This window comes from Arachis hypogaea, chromosome 17, assembly GCF_003086295.3.
Source record: "Arachis hypogaea cultivar Tifrunner chromosome 17, arahy.Tifrunner.gnm2.J5K5, whole genome shotgun sequence".
Taxonomy (NCBI): Eukaryota; Viridiplantae; Streptophyta; class Magnoliopsida; order Fabales; family Fabaceae; genus Arachis; species Arachis hypogaea.
Genome location: NC_092052.1, coordinates 42,958,805 through 42,976,560, shown reverse-complemented (window position 1 = coordinate 42,976,560; position 17,756 = coordinate 42,958,805). Strand labels below are relative to the sequence as shown.

The following is a 17,756-nucleotide window of genomic DNA, read 5'->3' as shown; positions in this document are numbered from 1 at the left end:
TGATAAAATCCTCCAAATTAAGCACAAGATAAACCACAAAATTGGGGTTTATCACCGAGCCTTTTGTATTTCTCATTTAAACGTGCTTGAGATCTATAACTGGTTCAAACAAGTTCTTTCGATAACTTCATCAATATCCAGCTTAAGATCCACAAACTTATCTACTAGCTCCTCTTCCTTAATCCTCATCCAAGCTATTGCCAAGGACTTCCGACTCAAAGCGTCTGCTACCACATTCGGCTTTCCAGGTTGATAACTCAACTCGAAATCATAGTCCTTAAGCAACTCCATCCATATCCTCTGACGCATATTAAGCTCTTTCTGATCAAAGATGTACTTGAGACTCTTATAATAAGAAAAGATGCTAAACCTCACTCCGTACAAGTGGTGCCTCCAAACCTTCAACGCAAACACAATCGCTGCTATTTCCAAGTCATGAGTTGGGTAATTTACTTCATGCGGTCTCAGCTGACGCGATGCGTAAGCCACCATATTCCGGTGTTGCATTAACACGCAACCCAAACCCTTTAGTGACTTATCACAATATACTTCAAACAGTTCATGTAGTTCCGGTAAGATTAGAACAGGTGCTGAAGTTAACTTCTGCTTCAAAGTCTAAAAACTCTCTTCACACTCTGACGTCCACACGAATGGCACTTCTTTCCTTGTTAATTTCGTCATTGGTAGCACAATCCGGGAGAATCCTTCAATGAATCTCTGGTAATATCCGGCTAAACCCAAAAAGCTCCTGACTTCCTTCACAGTCGTCGGTTTTTCCCATTCTATCACCGCTTCTACCTTCGAAGGGTCTACGGCTATTCCTCCTTTGCTCACCACATGACCTAAGAACTTTACTTCCTCCTTCCAGAACTCACACTTTGACAACTTAGCGTACAACTTTCACTCCTTTAGGATTTGCAACACAATCCTTAAGTGTTCCTCATGCTCCTTTGCCGTCTTAGAATAAACCAAGATGTCGTCTATAAAAACCACCACTAATTTGTCCAAAAAGGAATGAAAGACTCTGTTCATGTAATCCATGAAAACATCAGGTGCATTCGTTAACCCAAAGGACATCACTGCAAACTCGTAGTGCCCATAGCGTGTCCTAAACGCGATCTTAGGGATATCATCCTCCTTCACCCTTATCTAATGGTAACCAGATCTTAAATCGATCTTGGAAAACACTCCGGCTCCTTGCAGTTGATCCATCAAGTCATCGATCCTAGGCAGCGGGTACTTGTTCTTCACAGTCACTTTGTTTAACTGCCGGTAATCCACGCACAAACGCATTCCTCCATCCTTCTTCTTTACCAATAAAATTGGCGCTTCCATGGTGATACACTCAGTCGAATAAACCTCTTGTTCAGAAGCTCTTCCAACTGAGTCTTTAACTCTGCTAGCTCTATCAGAGCCATTCTATATGGCGCAATCGACACTGGTCTGGCTCCTGGCACCAATTCAATCTCAAACTCAATCTCCCGTTGAGGTGGGAATTCAGGGATATCTTTTGGGAATACCTCCGGAAAGTCTCTAACCATCGGTATCTGATCTAGTTCTTGATTATCACCTAATGTGTTCACAGCCAACAGAATATAACCCTGACACTCTTCCCCACTACAGTGCACCATCACCGAGTTCATGTAATAACCTTCAGCTATCACTACTCCATTTTCTCCTTCTGGCATAAACCGAATTGTCTGTTCAAAGTAATCCAACAAAACCTGATTCTTCGACAACCAATCAAACCCCAAAATCATCTCCAACCCAACCATTGGTAAACAGATCAAATCATGCACAAAGTCTCTACCCTCAAGTTTGAATCCTACTTGCCTACAACCTGACCTAGTCATGACTGTCTGATGCGGACTACGTACATGCAGATCAAATGGTAACTCTGACACTTTCAAGCTTAATTCCTCAACCTTAGCAAACAAAATAAATGAATGTGAAGCCCCAGTATCATACAATACAATTAAGGTCTGATCACCAATTAAATAAATACCTCTCATCAACGGATCCGCCTTGGAATCATCCTTGGCATTCATAGCAAAAACTTGCCCCTGGTGCTGACTCTGACCCACACTTGGGTTCTTCCCACGTGTCCAATCCCTCACAAAATGACCAGGCAAGCCACAGTTGAAGCACCCACCTATACCAATCTTGCAAGAGTCATATGGATGAAAACATCCACAACGATTACAAGTTAAACTCGGAGAACTTTTACTCTGAGTTCCTCTCCCTTTGCCATGCTAAAACTGATCATGGGTTTTCTTTCTAAAGCCTACTTGCCCTTGAGGCGCATATCCTCCTCTCTTGAAGCTTTAACCCTGATGAGCGGATAATTTATACCCTTTTTGGTATTATTTTTAGGTAGTTTTTAGTATGCTTTAGTTACATTTTATTATATTTTTATTAGTTTTTAAATAAAAATCACATTTCTGGACTTCACTATGAGTTTGTGTGTTTTTCTGTGATTTCAGATATTTTCTGGCTGAAATTGAGGGACCTGACCAAAAATCTGATTCAGAGGCTGAAAAAGGACTGCAGATGCTGTTGGATTCTGACCTCCCTACACTCGAAGTAGATTTTCTAGAGCTACAGAAGCCCAATTGGTGCGCTCTCAATTGTGTTGGAAAGTAAACATTCTGGGCTTTCCAGCAATATATAATAGTTCATACTTTTCCCGAGATTTGATGGCCCAAACCGGCTTTCCAAGTCAGCATAAAAATTCTGGCGTCAAAACGCCAGAATTGGCATAAAAGCTGGAGTTAAACGCCCAAACTGGCACAAAAGCTGGCGTTTAACTCCAAGAACAGTCTCTACATGTGAAAGCTTCAATGCTCAGCCCAAGCACACACCAAGTGGGCCCAGAAGTGGATTCTGCATCATTTACTCATTTCTGTAAACCCTAGGCTACTAGTTTTCTATAAATAGGACCTTTTGCTATTGTATTTACACACCTCATGACACTTTACACGTTTCATATTGTATCTTTGATGGCATGAGTCTCTAAACTCCATGGTTGGAGGTGAGGAGCTCTGCTGTGCCTCGATGAATTAATGCAATTACTACTGTTTTCCATTCAATCACGCTAGTTTCTATTCTAAGATATTCACTCGCATTTCAACCTGATGAATGTGATGATCCGTGACACTCATCATCATTCTCACCTATGAATGCGTGCCTGACAACCACCTCTGTTCTATCTGCAATAGCTTAAGTGCATATCTCTTTGGTTTCTAATCTAAGATTAGAACCTTCGTGGTATAGGCTAGAATTATTGACGGCCATTCCTGAGATCCGGAAAGTCTTAACCTTGTCTGTGGTATTCTGAGTAGGATATGGGAAGGGATGACTGTGACGAGCTTCAAACTCACGAGTGCTGGGCGTAGTGACAGACGCAAAAGGATCAATGGATCCTATTCCAACATGAGTGAGAACCGACAGATAATTAGCCGTGCGGTGACAGCGCATTTGGACCATTTTCACTGAGAGGACAGATGGTAGCCATTGACAACGGTGATCCACCAACATACAGCTTGCCATGGAAGGAGCCTTGCGTGTGTGAAGAAGAAGACAGTAGGAAAGTAGAGATTCAGAAGATAGAGCATCTCGAAAACCTCAACATGTTCTCCATTACTGCATAACAAGTATTTATTTCATGTTCTTTTACTTTTTACAATTAAAACTAAGAATCATTACTGATATCCTGACTAAGAATTACAAGATAACCATAGCTTGCTTCAAGCCGACAATCTCAGTGGGATCGACCCTTACTCACGTAAGGTATTACTTGGACGACTCAGTGCACTTGTTGGTTAGTTGTGCGGAATTGCAAAAGTGTGATTATAATTTTGTGCACCAAGTTTTTGGCGCCGTTGCCAGGGATTGTTCGAGTTTGGACAACTGACGCTGTATCTTGTTGCTTAGATTAGAAATAATTTATTTTTGTTGGTTTAGAGTTACTAAATTTGAGTCTTTTATTTGAGTTTAGTTTCATATTTTAAGTTTGGTGTCAATTGCATGCTTTTATTTTCTTTCAATTTTTCGAATTTGCATGTTCTTAGTTCTTTCTTGATCTTTAAAAATTCTAAGTTTGGTGTCTTTTTTGTGTTTTCCTTTAAATTTTTGAAAATTTGTGTTTGATTTTCTAAAAATTTTAAGTTTGGTGTCCCTTGTGCTTTTATTTACTTAAAAATTTTTCAAAAATTTGTTCTTGGTGTTCATCTTGATATTCAAAGTGTTCTTGGTGTTTATCTTGACATTCAAAGTTTTCTTGTTTGTTCTCCTTGTTTTGATCTAAAATTTCTAAGTTTAGTGTCATTTTGTTGTTTTTCTCCTTCCTCATTAAAATTCAAAAAATTAAAAAAATATCTTTTCCTTATTTTACTCATAAATTTTGAAATTTTGCATTAAATTAGTCAAAGATTTTCAAAATCATATCTTTTTATTTAGTGAAGTCAAAATTCTAATTTCAAAAATTGATCTTTTCAAATCTTTTTCAAAAATCAAATCTTTTTAATTTCTTCAATCATATCTTTTCAATCATATCTTTTTTTTAATAAATTGCAATCATATCTTCTCAATCAGATCTTTTTCAAAATAATTTTCAATCATATCTTTCTGATTGTTAATTCCAAAATCTTTTTAATTAATTAATTGATTTAGTTTTCAATTTTATTTTATTTCATTTTCTTCTAATTTTTGAAACTTTTATTTTATCTTCCATTTATTTTGTTTTACTTTATTCGGTTACTTTTAATTAAATAAAAAAATTTAAAAATATAATTTATTTGCAATTCATATCAATTCCCTTTTCTCCATCATGGACATAAGTGGAAATGAACAGTCCAGAAGGACTCTGGGGTCATATGCTAACCCCATTACAGCTGCATATGGGAGTAGCATCTGTATACCTCCCATCAAAGCAAGCAGTTTTGAGCTAAATTCTCAGCTCATTATCATGGTGCAGTAAAATTGCCAATATTCTGGTCTTCCACAAGAAGAACCTACTGAGTTTCTGGCACAGTTCTTACAAATTACTGACACAGTACGTGATAAAGAAGTAGATCAGGATGTCTACAGATTATTACTGTTCCCATTTGCTGTAAAAGATCAAGCTAAGAGGTGGTTAAATAACCAACCTACAGCAAGCATAAAAATATGGAGACAGTTATCAGACAAATTCCTTAATCAATTTTACCCTCCAAAAAGGATGACACAGTTAAGGCTGGACATCTAAGGCCTTAAACAAGAGGATCATGAATCCCTTTATAATGCCTGGGAGAGGTACAGAGGGATGCTAAGGAAATGCCCCTCTGAAATATTTTCAGAGTGGATACAGTTAGACATCTTCTACTATGGGCTTACAGAAAGAGCTCAAATGTCTCTAGACTACTCAGCTGGTGGATCTATACACATGAGAAAGACAATTGAAGAGGCTTAAGAACTCATAGATACGGTTGCTAGAAATCAACATCTGTACTCAAACAGTGAGTCCTCCATAAAAGAAGAGGCTAGGGCAGTAACCACTGATCCTAATCCTCAAGAACAGATTGTTGAGCTTAATCAGCAATTACTCCTTATGACAAAACAACTAGCAGAATTTAAAGAGATGCTCCAAGACACTAAAAACGCTAACAAGAATATAGAAGCACAATTGAATTAGACAAGACAGCAGCCATCTAAACAGATAACAGAAGAATGCCAAGCTGTTCAACTAAGGAGCGGGAAGACATTGAATAATTCAGGTTAAAGTAGCAAAAAGCCAAGAAAGGAACAACTGACAGAGGATGACCAAACCAATGCCCAAAATCCCTCTGAGGACAGCAAGAGTCCAGAGAGGAAATAATCCTGGCGTTCAAACGCCAGAAAAGGGTGAAGGATTGGTGTCAAACGCCAATGAGGGATCAGACACCTGAAAGTGCTGATAGTAACCCCTCTAAGAAGGCTTCTCCAACTACCTCTGTAGGGAATAAACCTACAACAACTAAGGTTGAAGAATATAAAGCCAAGATGCCTTATCCTCAGAAACTCCGCCAAGCGGAACAGGATAAACAATTTGCCCGCTTTGTAGACTATCTCAGGACTCTTGAGATAAAGATCCCATTTGCAGAGGCACTTGAGCAAATACCCTCTTATGCTAAGTTCATGAAAGAGATCTTAAGTCATAAGAAGGATTGGAGAGAAACTGAAAAAGTTTTTCTCACTGAAGAATGCAGTGCAGTCATTCTGAAAAGCTTACCAGAGAAGCTTAAAGATCCAGGAAGCTTTATGATACCGTGCACATTATAGGGTACTTGTACCAAGACAGCTCTGTGTGACCTTGGGGCAAGTATCAATCTAATCCCTGCATCCACTATCAGAAAGCTTGGCTTGATTGAAGAGGTCAAACCAACCCGGATATGTCTTCAACTTGCTGATGGCTCCATTAAATACCCATCAGGCATAATTGAGAACATGATTGTCAAGGTTGGGCCATTTGCCTTTTCGACTGACTTTGTAGTGCTGGAAATGGAGGAGCACAAGAGTGCAACTCTCATTCTAGGAAAACCCTTCCTAGCAACCGGACGAACTCTCATTGATGTCCAAAAAAGGGAAGTGACCCTGAGAGTCAATGAGGATGAGTTCAAGTTAAATGTTGTCAAAGCTATGCAGCATCCAGATGAATCAAATGACTGCATGAGCGTTGATATTATTGACTCCTTGGTGGAAGAGATCAATATGACTGAGAGTCTCGAATCAGAGCTAGAGGACATCTTTAAAGATGTTCAACCTGATCTGGGGGAACCAGAGGAAATAAAAGAACCTCCAAAAATTCCTCAGGAAGAGGATAAGCCTTCTAAACCCGAGCTCAAACCACTACCACCATCCCCGAAATATGCATTTCTAGGAGAAGGTGACACTTTTCCGGTGATCATAAGCTCTGCTTTAAATCCACAGGAAGAGAAAGCACTAATTCAGGTGCTGAAGACACACAAGATAGCTCTTGGGTGGTCCATAAGTGATCTTAAGGGCATTAGCCCAGCAAGATGCATGCACAAGATCCTATTGGAGGATGATGCTAAGCTAGTGGTTCAACCACAGAGGCGGCTAAATCCAGCCATGAAGGAGGTGGTGCAGAAAGAGGTCACTAAGTTACTAGAGGCTGGGATTATTTATCCTATTTCTGACAGCCCCTGGGTGAGCCCTGTCCACGTTGTCCTCAAGAAGGGAGGCATGACAGTAGTTCATAATGAAAAGGATGAACTGGTTCCTACAAGAACAGTTACAGGGTGGCGTATGTGTATTGACTACAGAAGGCTCAATACAGCCACCAGAAAGGATCATTTTCCTTTACCATTCATAGACCAGATGCTAGAGAGACTAGCAAGTCATGAATACTACTGCTTTTTGGATGGCTATTCAGGTTACAACCAAATTGCAGTAAATCCTCAAGACCAAGAGAAAACAGCGTTCACATGTCCTTCTAGAGTATTTGCCTACAGAAGGATGCCCTTTGGTCTATGCAATGCACCTGCAACCTTTCAGAGGTGCATGCTCTCTATCTTCTCTGATATGGTAAAAAAATTTCTGGAAGTCTTCATGGATGACTTTTCAGTATTTGGAGACTCATTCAGCTCCTGTCTTGACCATTTAGCACTTGTTCTGAAAAGATGCCAAGAGACCAACCTAGTTTTAAATTGGGAAAAATGTCACTTTATGGTGACTGAAGGAATTGTCCTTGGGCATAAAATTTCAAACAAGGGAATAGAGGTGGATCAAGCTAAAGTGGAAGTAATTGAAAAATTACCACCACCTGCCAATGTTAAGGCAATTAGAAGCTTTCTGGGGCATGCAGGATTCTATAGGAGGTTTATAAAGGATTATTCAAAATTTGCAAAACCTCTGAGAAATCTGCTAGCTACTGACATACCATTTATGTTTGACACAGAGTGTCTGCAGGCGTTTGAAACTCTGAAAGCTAAGTTGGTCAAAGCACTAGTGATTTCTGCACCAGACTGGACATTACCATTCGAACTAATGTGTGATGCCAGTGACCATGCCATAGGTGCAGTATTAGAACAAAGGCATAACAAACTTCTGCACGTCATTTACTATGCCAGCCGTGTTCTAAATGACGCACAGAAAAACTACACAACCACAGAAAAAGAGTTGCTTGCAGTGGTTTATGCCATTTACAAGTTTAGATCATATTTAGTAGGTTCAAAAGTAATTGTGTATACTAACCATGCTGCTCTTAAATATCTACTCACAAAGCAGGATTCAAAACCCAGGCTCATAAGATGGATGTTGCTTCTGTAAGAGTTTGATATAGAAATAAGAGACAGAAAAGGGACAGAGAACCAGGTAGCTGATCACCTGTCCCGGATAGAACCAGTAGCAGGGGCGTCCCTCCCTCCTACTGAGATCTCTGAGACCTTTCCAGATGAGCAACTCTTCGCCATTTAGGAAGAACCATGGTTTGCAGACATTGCAAATTATAAAGCTGTGAGGTTCATATCCAAGGAGTACATCAGGCAGCAAACGAAAAAACTAATTTCTGATGCAAAGTACTACTTATGGGATGAACCATATCTCTTTAAGAGATGTGCAGACGGAATGATCCACAGATGCGTGCCCAGAGAAGAGCTACAGAAAATCCTATGGCATTGCCATGGATCACAATATGGAGGACATTTCGGAGGTGAGCGAACAGCCATTAAGGTCCTCCAATGTGGCTTCTACTGGCCTACTCTCTATAGAGATTTCTGAGAGTTTGTGCGTAACTGTGACAGTTGCCAGAGAGCTGGTAACTTGCCTCATGGCTATGCTATGCCTCAACAAGGGATCATAGAGATTGAGTTGTTTGATGTATGGGGTATTGACTTCATAGGTCCTTTCCCACCATCATACTCAAACACTTACATTCTGGTGGCAGTAGACTACGTATCTAAATGGGTAGAAGCAATTGCCACACCCACTAATGATACTAAGACAGTGCTGAAGTTCCTCTAGAAACATATCTTCAGTAGATTTGGTGTCCCTAGGGCAATAATCAGTGATGGGGCACTCACTTCTGCAATAAACAGCTTTACTCTGCTATGGTCCGATATGAAATTAGCCACAAAGTAGCAACTCCATATCATCCACAGACAAATGGACAGGCTAAAGTCTCTAATAGAGAACTAAAAAGAATCATGGAACGGACTGTAATCACCCGTAGAAGGGATTGGGCAAAAAGCTTAGATGATGCTCTGTGGGCATAAAGAATAGCATTTAAGACTCCTATAGGAACCTCTCCATACCAGCTTGTATCTGGCAAGGCCTGTCATCTGCCCGTGGAATTGGAACATAAGGCCTACTGGCAACCAGATTCCTAAACCTGGATGCTAAGTTAGCTGGAGAGAAAAGATTGCTCCAGCTGAATGAGCTAGAGGAATTCAGACTCAATGCTTTTGAAAATGCAAAAATTTATAAGGAAAAAGCAAAAAGGTGGCATGACAATAAACTGTCATCTAGAGTCTTTGAGCTAGGATAGAAGGTTCTGCTGTTTAACTCTAGGCTCAGATTATTCTTCGAGAAATTAAAATCCCGGTAGAGGGGACCATATGTGATTACAAGTGTGTCACCATATGGATATGTTGAGCTTCAGGATATTGACTCTGACAAAAAGTTTATTGTTAATGGACAGAGAATTAAACATTATCTTGAAAGTAATTTTGAGCAAGAATGCTCAAAACTGAGACTAAATTAACAGCTCAGTGAAAGTCCAGCTAAAGGCAGTAAATAAGCGCTTATTGGGAGGCAACCCAATGTTCTTTAATTATATATATTTATTTTTCATTGTTATTTTATATTTTCTTTAGGTTGATGATCATGTGGAGTCACAAAAACAACTGAAAAAGCAAAAATAGAATGAAAAACAGCATTAAAAATAGCACACCCTGAAGGAGGAGCTTACTGGCGTTCAAACGCCAGTAAGGGTAGCAGAATGGGCGTTAAACGCCCAGTCTGGCACCATTCTGGGCATTTAACGCCAGAAAAGGGTACCAGACTAGCGTTTAAAGCCAAAAAAGGGCACAAAGCTGGCATTTAAATGCCAGAAAGGGAAGAAAAGCTGGCGTTAAACGGCAGAAATGGGCAGCAACCTGGCGTTTAACGCCAGGATTGGCACTCCAAGGGGCGTTTACACGCCAACATGGTGCAGGGATGAAAAATCCTTGACACCTTAGGATCTGTGGACCCCACAGGATCCCCACCTACCTCAACTCTATTTCTCTCTTCTTCACACCTTTCGATAACACCCTTCCCCAAAAACCCTACCCACCTCACAATTCAAATTCAAACCATTTCCCTCCTAAAACCATTCCATCCCCTCCATTTTCTTTTTCTTCTAATCCCTTTTTCTTCTTTTGCTCGAGGACGAGCAAACCTTCTAAGTTTGGTGTGGTAAAAGCGTTGCTTTTTGTTTTTCCATAACCATTTATGGCACCTAAGGCTGGAGAAACCTCTAGGAAGAGGAAAGGGAAGGCAGTTGCTTCCAACTCCGAGTCATGAGAGATGGAGAGATTCATCTCAAAAGCCCATCACTAGAAAGAGGATGGAGAAAACAAGAGAGCCCACTCATGGACCTTAACAAAAGCAACCCATTATCCTTCATGAAATCAGAGAGGAGCAACAAAGGCAAGGAAGAGACATTGAGGAGCTCAAGCACTCCATAGGATCTTCAAGAAGGAGAACTAGCCGCCATCACTAAGGTGGACCCATTCTTTAATTTCCTTGTTCTTATTTTTCTGTTTTTTGATTTCTATGCTTGATGTTCTATCTATGTTTGGGTCTTTACTATATGATCATTAGTATCTTAGTGTCTATGCCTTAAAGCTATGAATGTCATATGAATCCATCACCTTTCTTAAAATGAAAAATGTTTTCTGAAAAAGAAAAAGAAGTACGTGAATTTCGAATTTTAAAACAGTTTAATTATTTTGATGTGGTGGCAATGCTTTTTGTCTTTCTGAATGAATGCTTGAACAGTGCATATTTGTGAATTTGTTGTTTATGAATGTTAAAATTGTTGGCTCTTGAAAGAATAATGGAAAAGGAGAAATGTTATTGATAATCTGAAAAATCATAAAAATGATTCTTGAAGCAAGAAAAAGCAGTGAATACAAAGCTTGCGAAAAAAAGAAAAAAAAGAAAAAAGAAAAAGAAAGAAAAAGAAAAAGCAAGCAGAAAAAGCCAATAGCCCTTTAAACCAAAAGGCAAGGGTAAAATAAAAAGGATCCAAGGCTTTGAGCATCAGTGGATAGGAGGGCCTACAGGAATAAAATCCTAGCCTAAGCAGCTAAACCAAGCTGTCCCTAACCATGTACTTGTGGCGTGAAGGTGTCAAGTGAGAAGCTTGAGACTGAGCGGTTAAAGTCATGGTCCAAAGCAAAAGGAGTGTGCTTAAAAGCTCTGGACACCTCTAATTGAGGACTCTAGTAAAGCTGAGTCACAATCTAAAAAGGTTCACCCAGTTATGTGTCTATGGCATTTATGTATCCGGTGGTAATACTGGAAAACAAAATGCTTAGGGTCACGGCCAAGAGTCATAAAGTAGCTGTGTTCAAGAATCAACATACTGAACTAGGAGAATCAATAACACTATCTGAATTCTGAGTTCCTATAGATCCCAATCATTCTGAACTTCAAAGGATAAAGTGAGATGCCAAAACTGTTCAGAAGCAAAATGCTAATAGCCCCGCTCATCTAATTAAGACTGATCTTTATAGATGTTTTTGGAATTCATTGTATATTCTATTCTTTTTATCCTACTTTGTTCTTAGTTGTTTGGGGACAAGCAACAATTTAAGTTTGGTGTTGTGATGAGCGGATAATTTATACGCTTTTTGGCATTATTTTTAAGTAGTTTTTAGTATGTTTTAGTTACTTTTTATTATATTTTTATTAGTTTTTAAATACAAATCATATTTCTGGACTTTACTATGAGTTTGTGTGTTTTTCTGTGATTTCAGGTATTTTCTAGCTGAAATTGAAGGACCTAAGCAAAAATCTGATTCAGAGGCTGAAAAAGGACTGCAAATGCTGTTGGATTCTGACCTCCCTGCACTCGAAGTGGATTTTCTGGAGCTACAGAAGCTCAATTGGCACGCTCTTAATTGCGTTGGAAATTAAACATCCTGGGCTTTCCAGAAATATATAATAGTTCATACCTTACTCGAGATTTGATGGCCCAAACCGGCGTTCCAAGTCAGCATAAAAATTCTGGCGTCAAAACGCCAAAACTGGCATAAAAGCTGGAGTTAAACGCCCAAACTGGTACAAAAGCTGGCGTTTAACTCCAAGAAAAGTCTCTACATGTGAAAGCTTCAATGCTCAGTCCAAGCACACACCAAGTGGGCCAGGAAGTGGATTCTGCATTATTTACTCATTTTTGTAAATCCTAGGCTACTAGTTTTCTATAAATAGGACCTTTTGCTATTATATTTACACACCTCATGACACTTTACACGTTTCACATTGTATCTTTGACGGCATGAGTCTCTAAACTCCATGGTTGAGGGTGAGGAGCTCTGCTGTGTCTCGATGAATTAATGCAATTACTACTGTTTTCCATTCAGTCACGCTTGTTTCTATTCTAAGATATTCACTCGCATTTCAACCTGATGAATGTGATGTCCGTGACACTCATCATTATTCTCACCTATGAATGCGTGCCTGACAACCACCTCCATTCTATCTGCAATAGCTTAAGTGCATATCTCTTGGGTTTCTAATCTAAGATTAGAACTTTTGTGGTATAGGCTAGAATTATTGGTGGCCATTCCTGAGATCCAGAAAGTCTAAACCTTGTCTGTGGTATTTCGAGTAGGATCTAGAAAAGGATGACTGTGACGAGCTTCAAACTCACGAGTACTGGGCGTGGTGACAGACGCAAAAGGATCAATGGATCCTATTCCATCATGAGTGAGAACCAACAGATGATTAGCCGTGCGGTGACAGCGTATTTAGACCATTTTCACTGAGAGGACAGATGGTAGCCATTGACAACGATGATCCACCAACATACAGCTTGCCATGGAAGGAGCCTTGCGTGTGTGAAGAAGAAGACAGTAGGAAAGCAGATATTCAGAAGACAGAGCATCTCCAAAACCTCAACCTGTTCTCCATTACTGCATAACAAGTATTTATTTCATGTTCTTTTACTTTTTACAATTAAAACTAAGAATCATTACTGATATCCTGACTAAGAATTATAAGATAACCATAGCTTGCTTCAAGCCGACAATCTCCGTGGGATCGACCCTTACTCACGTAAGGTATTACTTGGATGACCCAGTGCACTTGCTGGTTAGTTGTGCGAAATTGCAAAAGTGTGATTGTAATTTCGTGCACCAGACCCCTCGGATGAAAATACTTGCCATGCCCCCGACTAGAGCTCCCTCCATGAGTGTCCTTGGATGTCGCCACGGTCTTGGCATACTCCTCCACCACTCTTGCCTTATTTACCAAGTCAGAGAAAAAACGGATCTCCATTGGAGTCACAGCAGTCATAATATTGTCCTTCAGCCCCCTCTGATACTTTATACATTTCCAGCTTTCATAAGTCTCTGGGGCACCCTGACATACCTTAGAAAACCTACAAAGCTCCTCAAACTTGCTTGTGTAGTCCGCCACAGATAGGGAACCTTGCTTCAGCTGCATTAGTTCCATCTCCTTTACTTCCCTTGCAGACTCAGGAAAGTATTTCTTGTAAACGGCTGTCTGAAACACATCCCAAGGAACATCTGTGTTCTAGAGCTGTAACAAGTGGCACTCTGCTTGCCACCAGTGTTGGGCCTCTCTCGCAAGTTGATAAGCAGCAAATTCAACATACTGATTATTCGGAACGTGCTGCGCCTATAAATCACGCTCAATGGCCCGGAACCAGTTGTCCATTTCAGTAGGATTAGTTGATCCTCGGAAATTTGGCAGATGAACCTTGAGGAACGTCGCCAAGGTCATCGGAACATGATGAGCGGATAATTTATACGCTTTTTGGCATTGTTTTTAGTATATTTTTAGTATGATTTAATTAATTTTCATTATATTTTTATTAGTTTTTAATTAAAAATGACATTTCTGGATTTTACTATGAGTTTGTGTATTTTTCTGTGATTTCAGGTAATTTCTGGTTGAAATTGAGGGACTTGAGCAAAAATCAGATTCAGAGGTTGAAGAAGGACTGTAGATGCTGTTGGATTCTGACCTCCCTGCACTCAAAGTGGATTTTCTGGAGCTACAAAACTCAAAATGACGCGCTCTTAATTGTGTTGAAAATTAGACATCCAGAGCTTTCCAGCAATATATAATAGTCCATACTTTGATTAAGGATAGATAACGTAAACTGGCGTTGAACGCCAGTTCCATGCTGCATTCTGGAGATAAACGCCAGAAACAGGTTGCAAAGTGGAGTTAAACGCCAGAAACAGGTTACAAACTGGCGTTCAACTCCAAGAGAAGCCTCTACACGTGTAAAGCTCAATGCTCAGCCCAAGCACACACCAAGTGGGCCCCAGAAATGGATTTCTACATCATTTACTCATTCTGTAAACCCTAGTAACTAGTTTAGTATAAATAGGACTTTTTACTATTGTATTTACATCTTTGGAATCATCTTTGGATATCTTTGGATTATCTTTTGATCCTTTGATCACGTTTGGAGGGCTGGCCATTCGGCCATGCCTGAACATTTATCACTTGTGTATTTTCAACGGTAGAATTTCTACACACCATAGATTAAAGTGTGGAGCTCTGCTGTTTCTCAAAGATTAATGCAAAGTACTATTATTTTTCTATTCAATTCAACTTATTCCGCTTCTAAGATATTCATTCGCACTTCAATATGATGGATGTAATGATCGTGACAGTCATCATCATTCCCAACTTATGAACGCGTGCCTGACAACCACTTCCGTTCTACCTTAGATTGAATGGATATCTCTTGGATATCTAATACAGGGGACCGAGTTCGAGTTATTAGTGTCTTCGTGGTATAAGTTAGAACCCATGGACGGCCATTCTGGAGAATCCGGAAAGTCTAAACCTTGTCTGTGGTATTCCGAGTAGGATTCAGGGATTGAATGACTGTGACGAGCTTCAAACTCGCGAGTGCTGGGCGTAGTGACAGACGCAAAATGATAGTAAATCCTATTCCAGTATGATCGAGAACCGACAGATGGTTAGCCATGCAGTGACAGCGCATTGGACCATTTTCACTGAGAGGACAGGTGGCCATTGACAACGGTGATGCCTAACATACAGCTTGCAATGGAAAGGAGTAGGAAGGATTGGATGAAGACAGCAGGAAAGCAGAGGTTCAGAGGGACGAAAGCATCTCTATACGCTTATCTGAAATTCTCACCAATGAATTACATAAGTACCACTATCCTATTTTATATTTTATTTATCTTTTACTTATCAATTCATAAAATCAGTTGAATCCGCATGACTGAGATTTACAAGGTGACCATAGCTTGCTTCAAGCCGACAATCTCCGTGGGATCGACCCTTACTCACGTAAGGTTTATTACTTGGACAACCCAGTGCACTTGCTGGATAGTTGTACGAAGTTGTGAAACAGAATTAAGAACATGAACGTGCGTATTGAGTTTTTAGCGCTGTTACCAAGGAAGGAATGATCACGATTTCACACACTAAGTTTTTGGCACCGTTGCCGGGGATTGTTTGAGTTTGGATAACTGACGGTTCATCTTGTTGCTCAGATTAGGTAATTTTCTTCTTGTTTCAACTTTTATTTGGTTTTCAAAAACTTTTTCAAAAATTTTTCTTTGTTTTCGTTTTTCATAAAATAAATTTTTGAAAAATCAAAAAAATTTAATAAAATCATAAAACCAAAAATATTTTCTGTTTCTTGTTTGAGTCTAGAGTCAATTTTTAAGTTTGGTGTCTTGCATGTGTTTGTTTTTCTCAAGAATTTTCGAAAATTCATCATATGTTCTTCATGATCTTCAAGTTGTTCCTGGCCAGTCTTCTTGTTTGATCCTCTTATTTTCTTATTTTGTGTCTTTTCTTGTTTTTCATATGCATTCTTGAAATATTAATGCCTAAAGAATAAAAATTTTTAAGTTTGGTGTCTTGCATGATTTCTTTTCTTGAAAATTTTTCAAAAAAATAAGTCTTGATGTTCATCTTGACATTCAAAGTGTTCTTGGTGTTCATCTTAACATTCAAAGTGTTCTTGCATGTATTTTTGTTTTGATTCATAATTTCTATGCCTTGTGTCATTTTTGGTGTTTTTCTCTCTCTTCATTAAAAATTCAAAAATAAAAAAATATCTTTCCCTTATTCTCTCATAAATTTTTGAAAATTTGAGTTGACTTTTTCAAAAATTTTTAAAATCTAGTTGTTCCTTATGAGTCAAATCAAATTTTCAATATCTTTTTCAAAAAAATCAAATCTTTTTCATTTTTCTTTTATGATTTTCGAAAATTTCAAAAATTATTTTCAAAATATTTTTCTTATTTTTATTTCATATTTTCGAAATTAATGCTAACAATTAATGTGATTGATTCAAAAATGTTAAGTTTGTTATTTTCCTAGTAAGAAAGGTTCAATCTTTAAATTGTAAATCATATCTTTTTGTTTCTTGTTAGTCAAGTAATCAACTTTAATTTTCAAAATCAAATCTTTTTAAATTTCTTTTTCAAATTAAGTTTCAATCATATCTTTTTAAATTTCAATCAAATCTTTTTCAAAATTTGATTTCAAAATCTTTTTTTTTAAACTTCTTATCTTTTTCAAAATTTGATTTTCAAATCTTTTTCAATCAATCCTATCTTTTTTGTTTCAATCATATCTTTTTCAAAACTACCTAACTAATTCTCTCTAATTTTCGAAAATCACCTTCCTCTTTTTCAAAATTTCTTTTTAATTAACTAATTATTCTAATTTTTAATTTTAATTTTATTTCTTTTCTAATTTTCGAATTTTATTTTAATTTCAAATTAAAAACAAAAATATTTTTATTTTAATTTATTTAATTTTCGAAAATTCTTCTCTCTCACCTCCTTCTAATTATTTACCAACACTCCTCTTCATCTAAGAATTCGAACCTACTCCTCATCCTTGTGTTTGGATTCTCCATCTTCTATTCTTATCTTCTTCTACTCACATAAAGGAATCTCTATACTGTGACATAGAGGATTCTATATTTTCTTTGTTATTTCCTTCTTTGTCATATGAGCAGGAACAAGGATAAGAACATTCTTGTTGAAGCTGACCCTGAACCTGAAAGGACTCTGAAGAAGAAACTAAGAGAAGCTAAAATACAACAATCCAGAGAAAACCTTACAGAGAATCTTGAAAAAGAAGACATGGCCGAAAATAATAACAATGCAAGGAAGATGATTGGTGACTTTACTGCACCAAATTCCAATTTACATGGAAGAAGCATCTCCATCCCTGCCATTGGAGCAAACAATTTTGAGCTTAAACCTCAATTAGTTTCTCTGATGCAACAGAACTACAAGTTTCATGGACTTCCATCTGAAGATCCTTTTCAGTTCTTAATTGAATTCTTGCAGATCTGTGATACTGTTAAGACCAATGAGGTTGATCCTGAGGTCTACAGGTCTATGCTTTTCCCGTTTGCTGTAAGAGACAGAGCTAGAGTATGGTTGGACTCTCAACCTAAGGATAGCCTGAACTCTTGGGATAAGCTGGTCACGGCTTTCTTAGCTAAGTTCTTTCCTCCTCAAAAGCTTAGC

General features: G+C 38.5%; 1 protein-coding gene across 1 annotated transcript; it reads right to left on the bottom strand.

Annotated features, from left to right (window-relative positions):
- Positions 1 to 1,310: 1,310 nt before the first annotated feature.
- Positions 1,311 to 13,692, bottom strand: LOC112763214 (uncharacterized). Its single transcript, XM_025808943.1, has 3 exons — positions 13,384 to 13,692; positions 1,878 to 2,162; positions 1,311 to 1,700 (listed from the first exon to the last, which is right to left on the bottom strand). Exons 1-3 carry the CDS (start codon positions 13,690 to 13,692, stop codon positions 1,311 to 1,313), a joined length of 984 nt encoding a protein of 327 aa, XP_025664728.1.
- Positions 13,693 to 17,756: the final 4,064 nt, after the last annotated feature.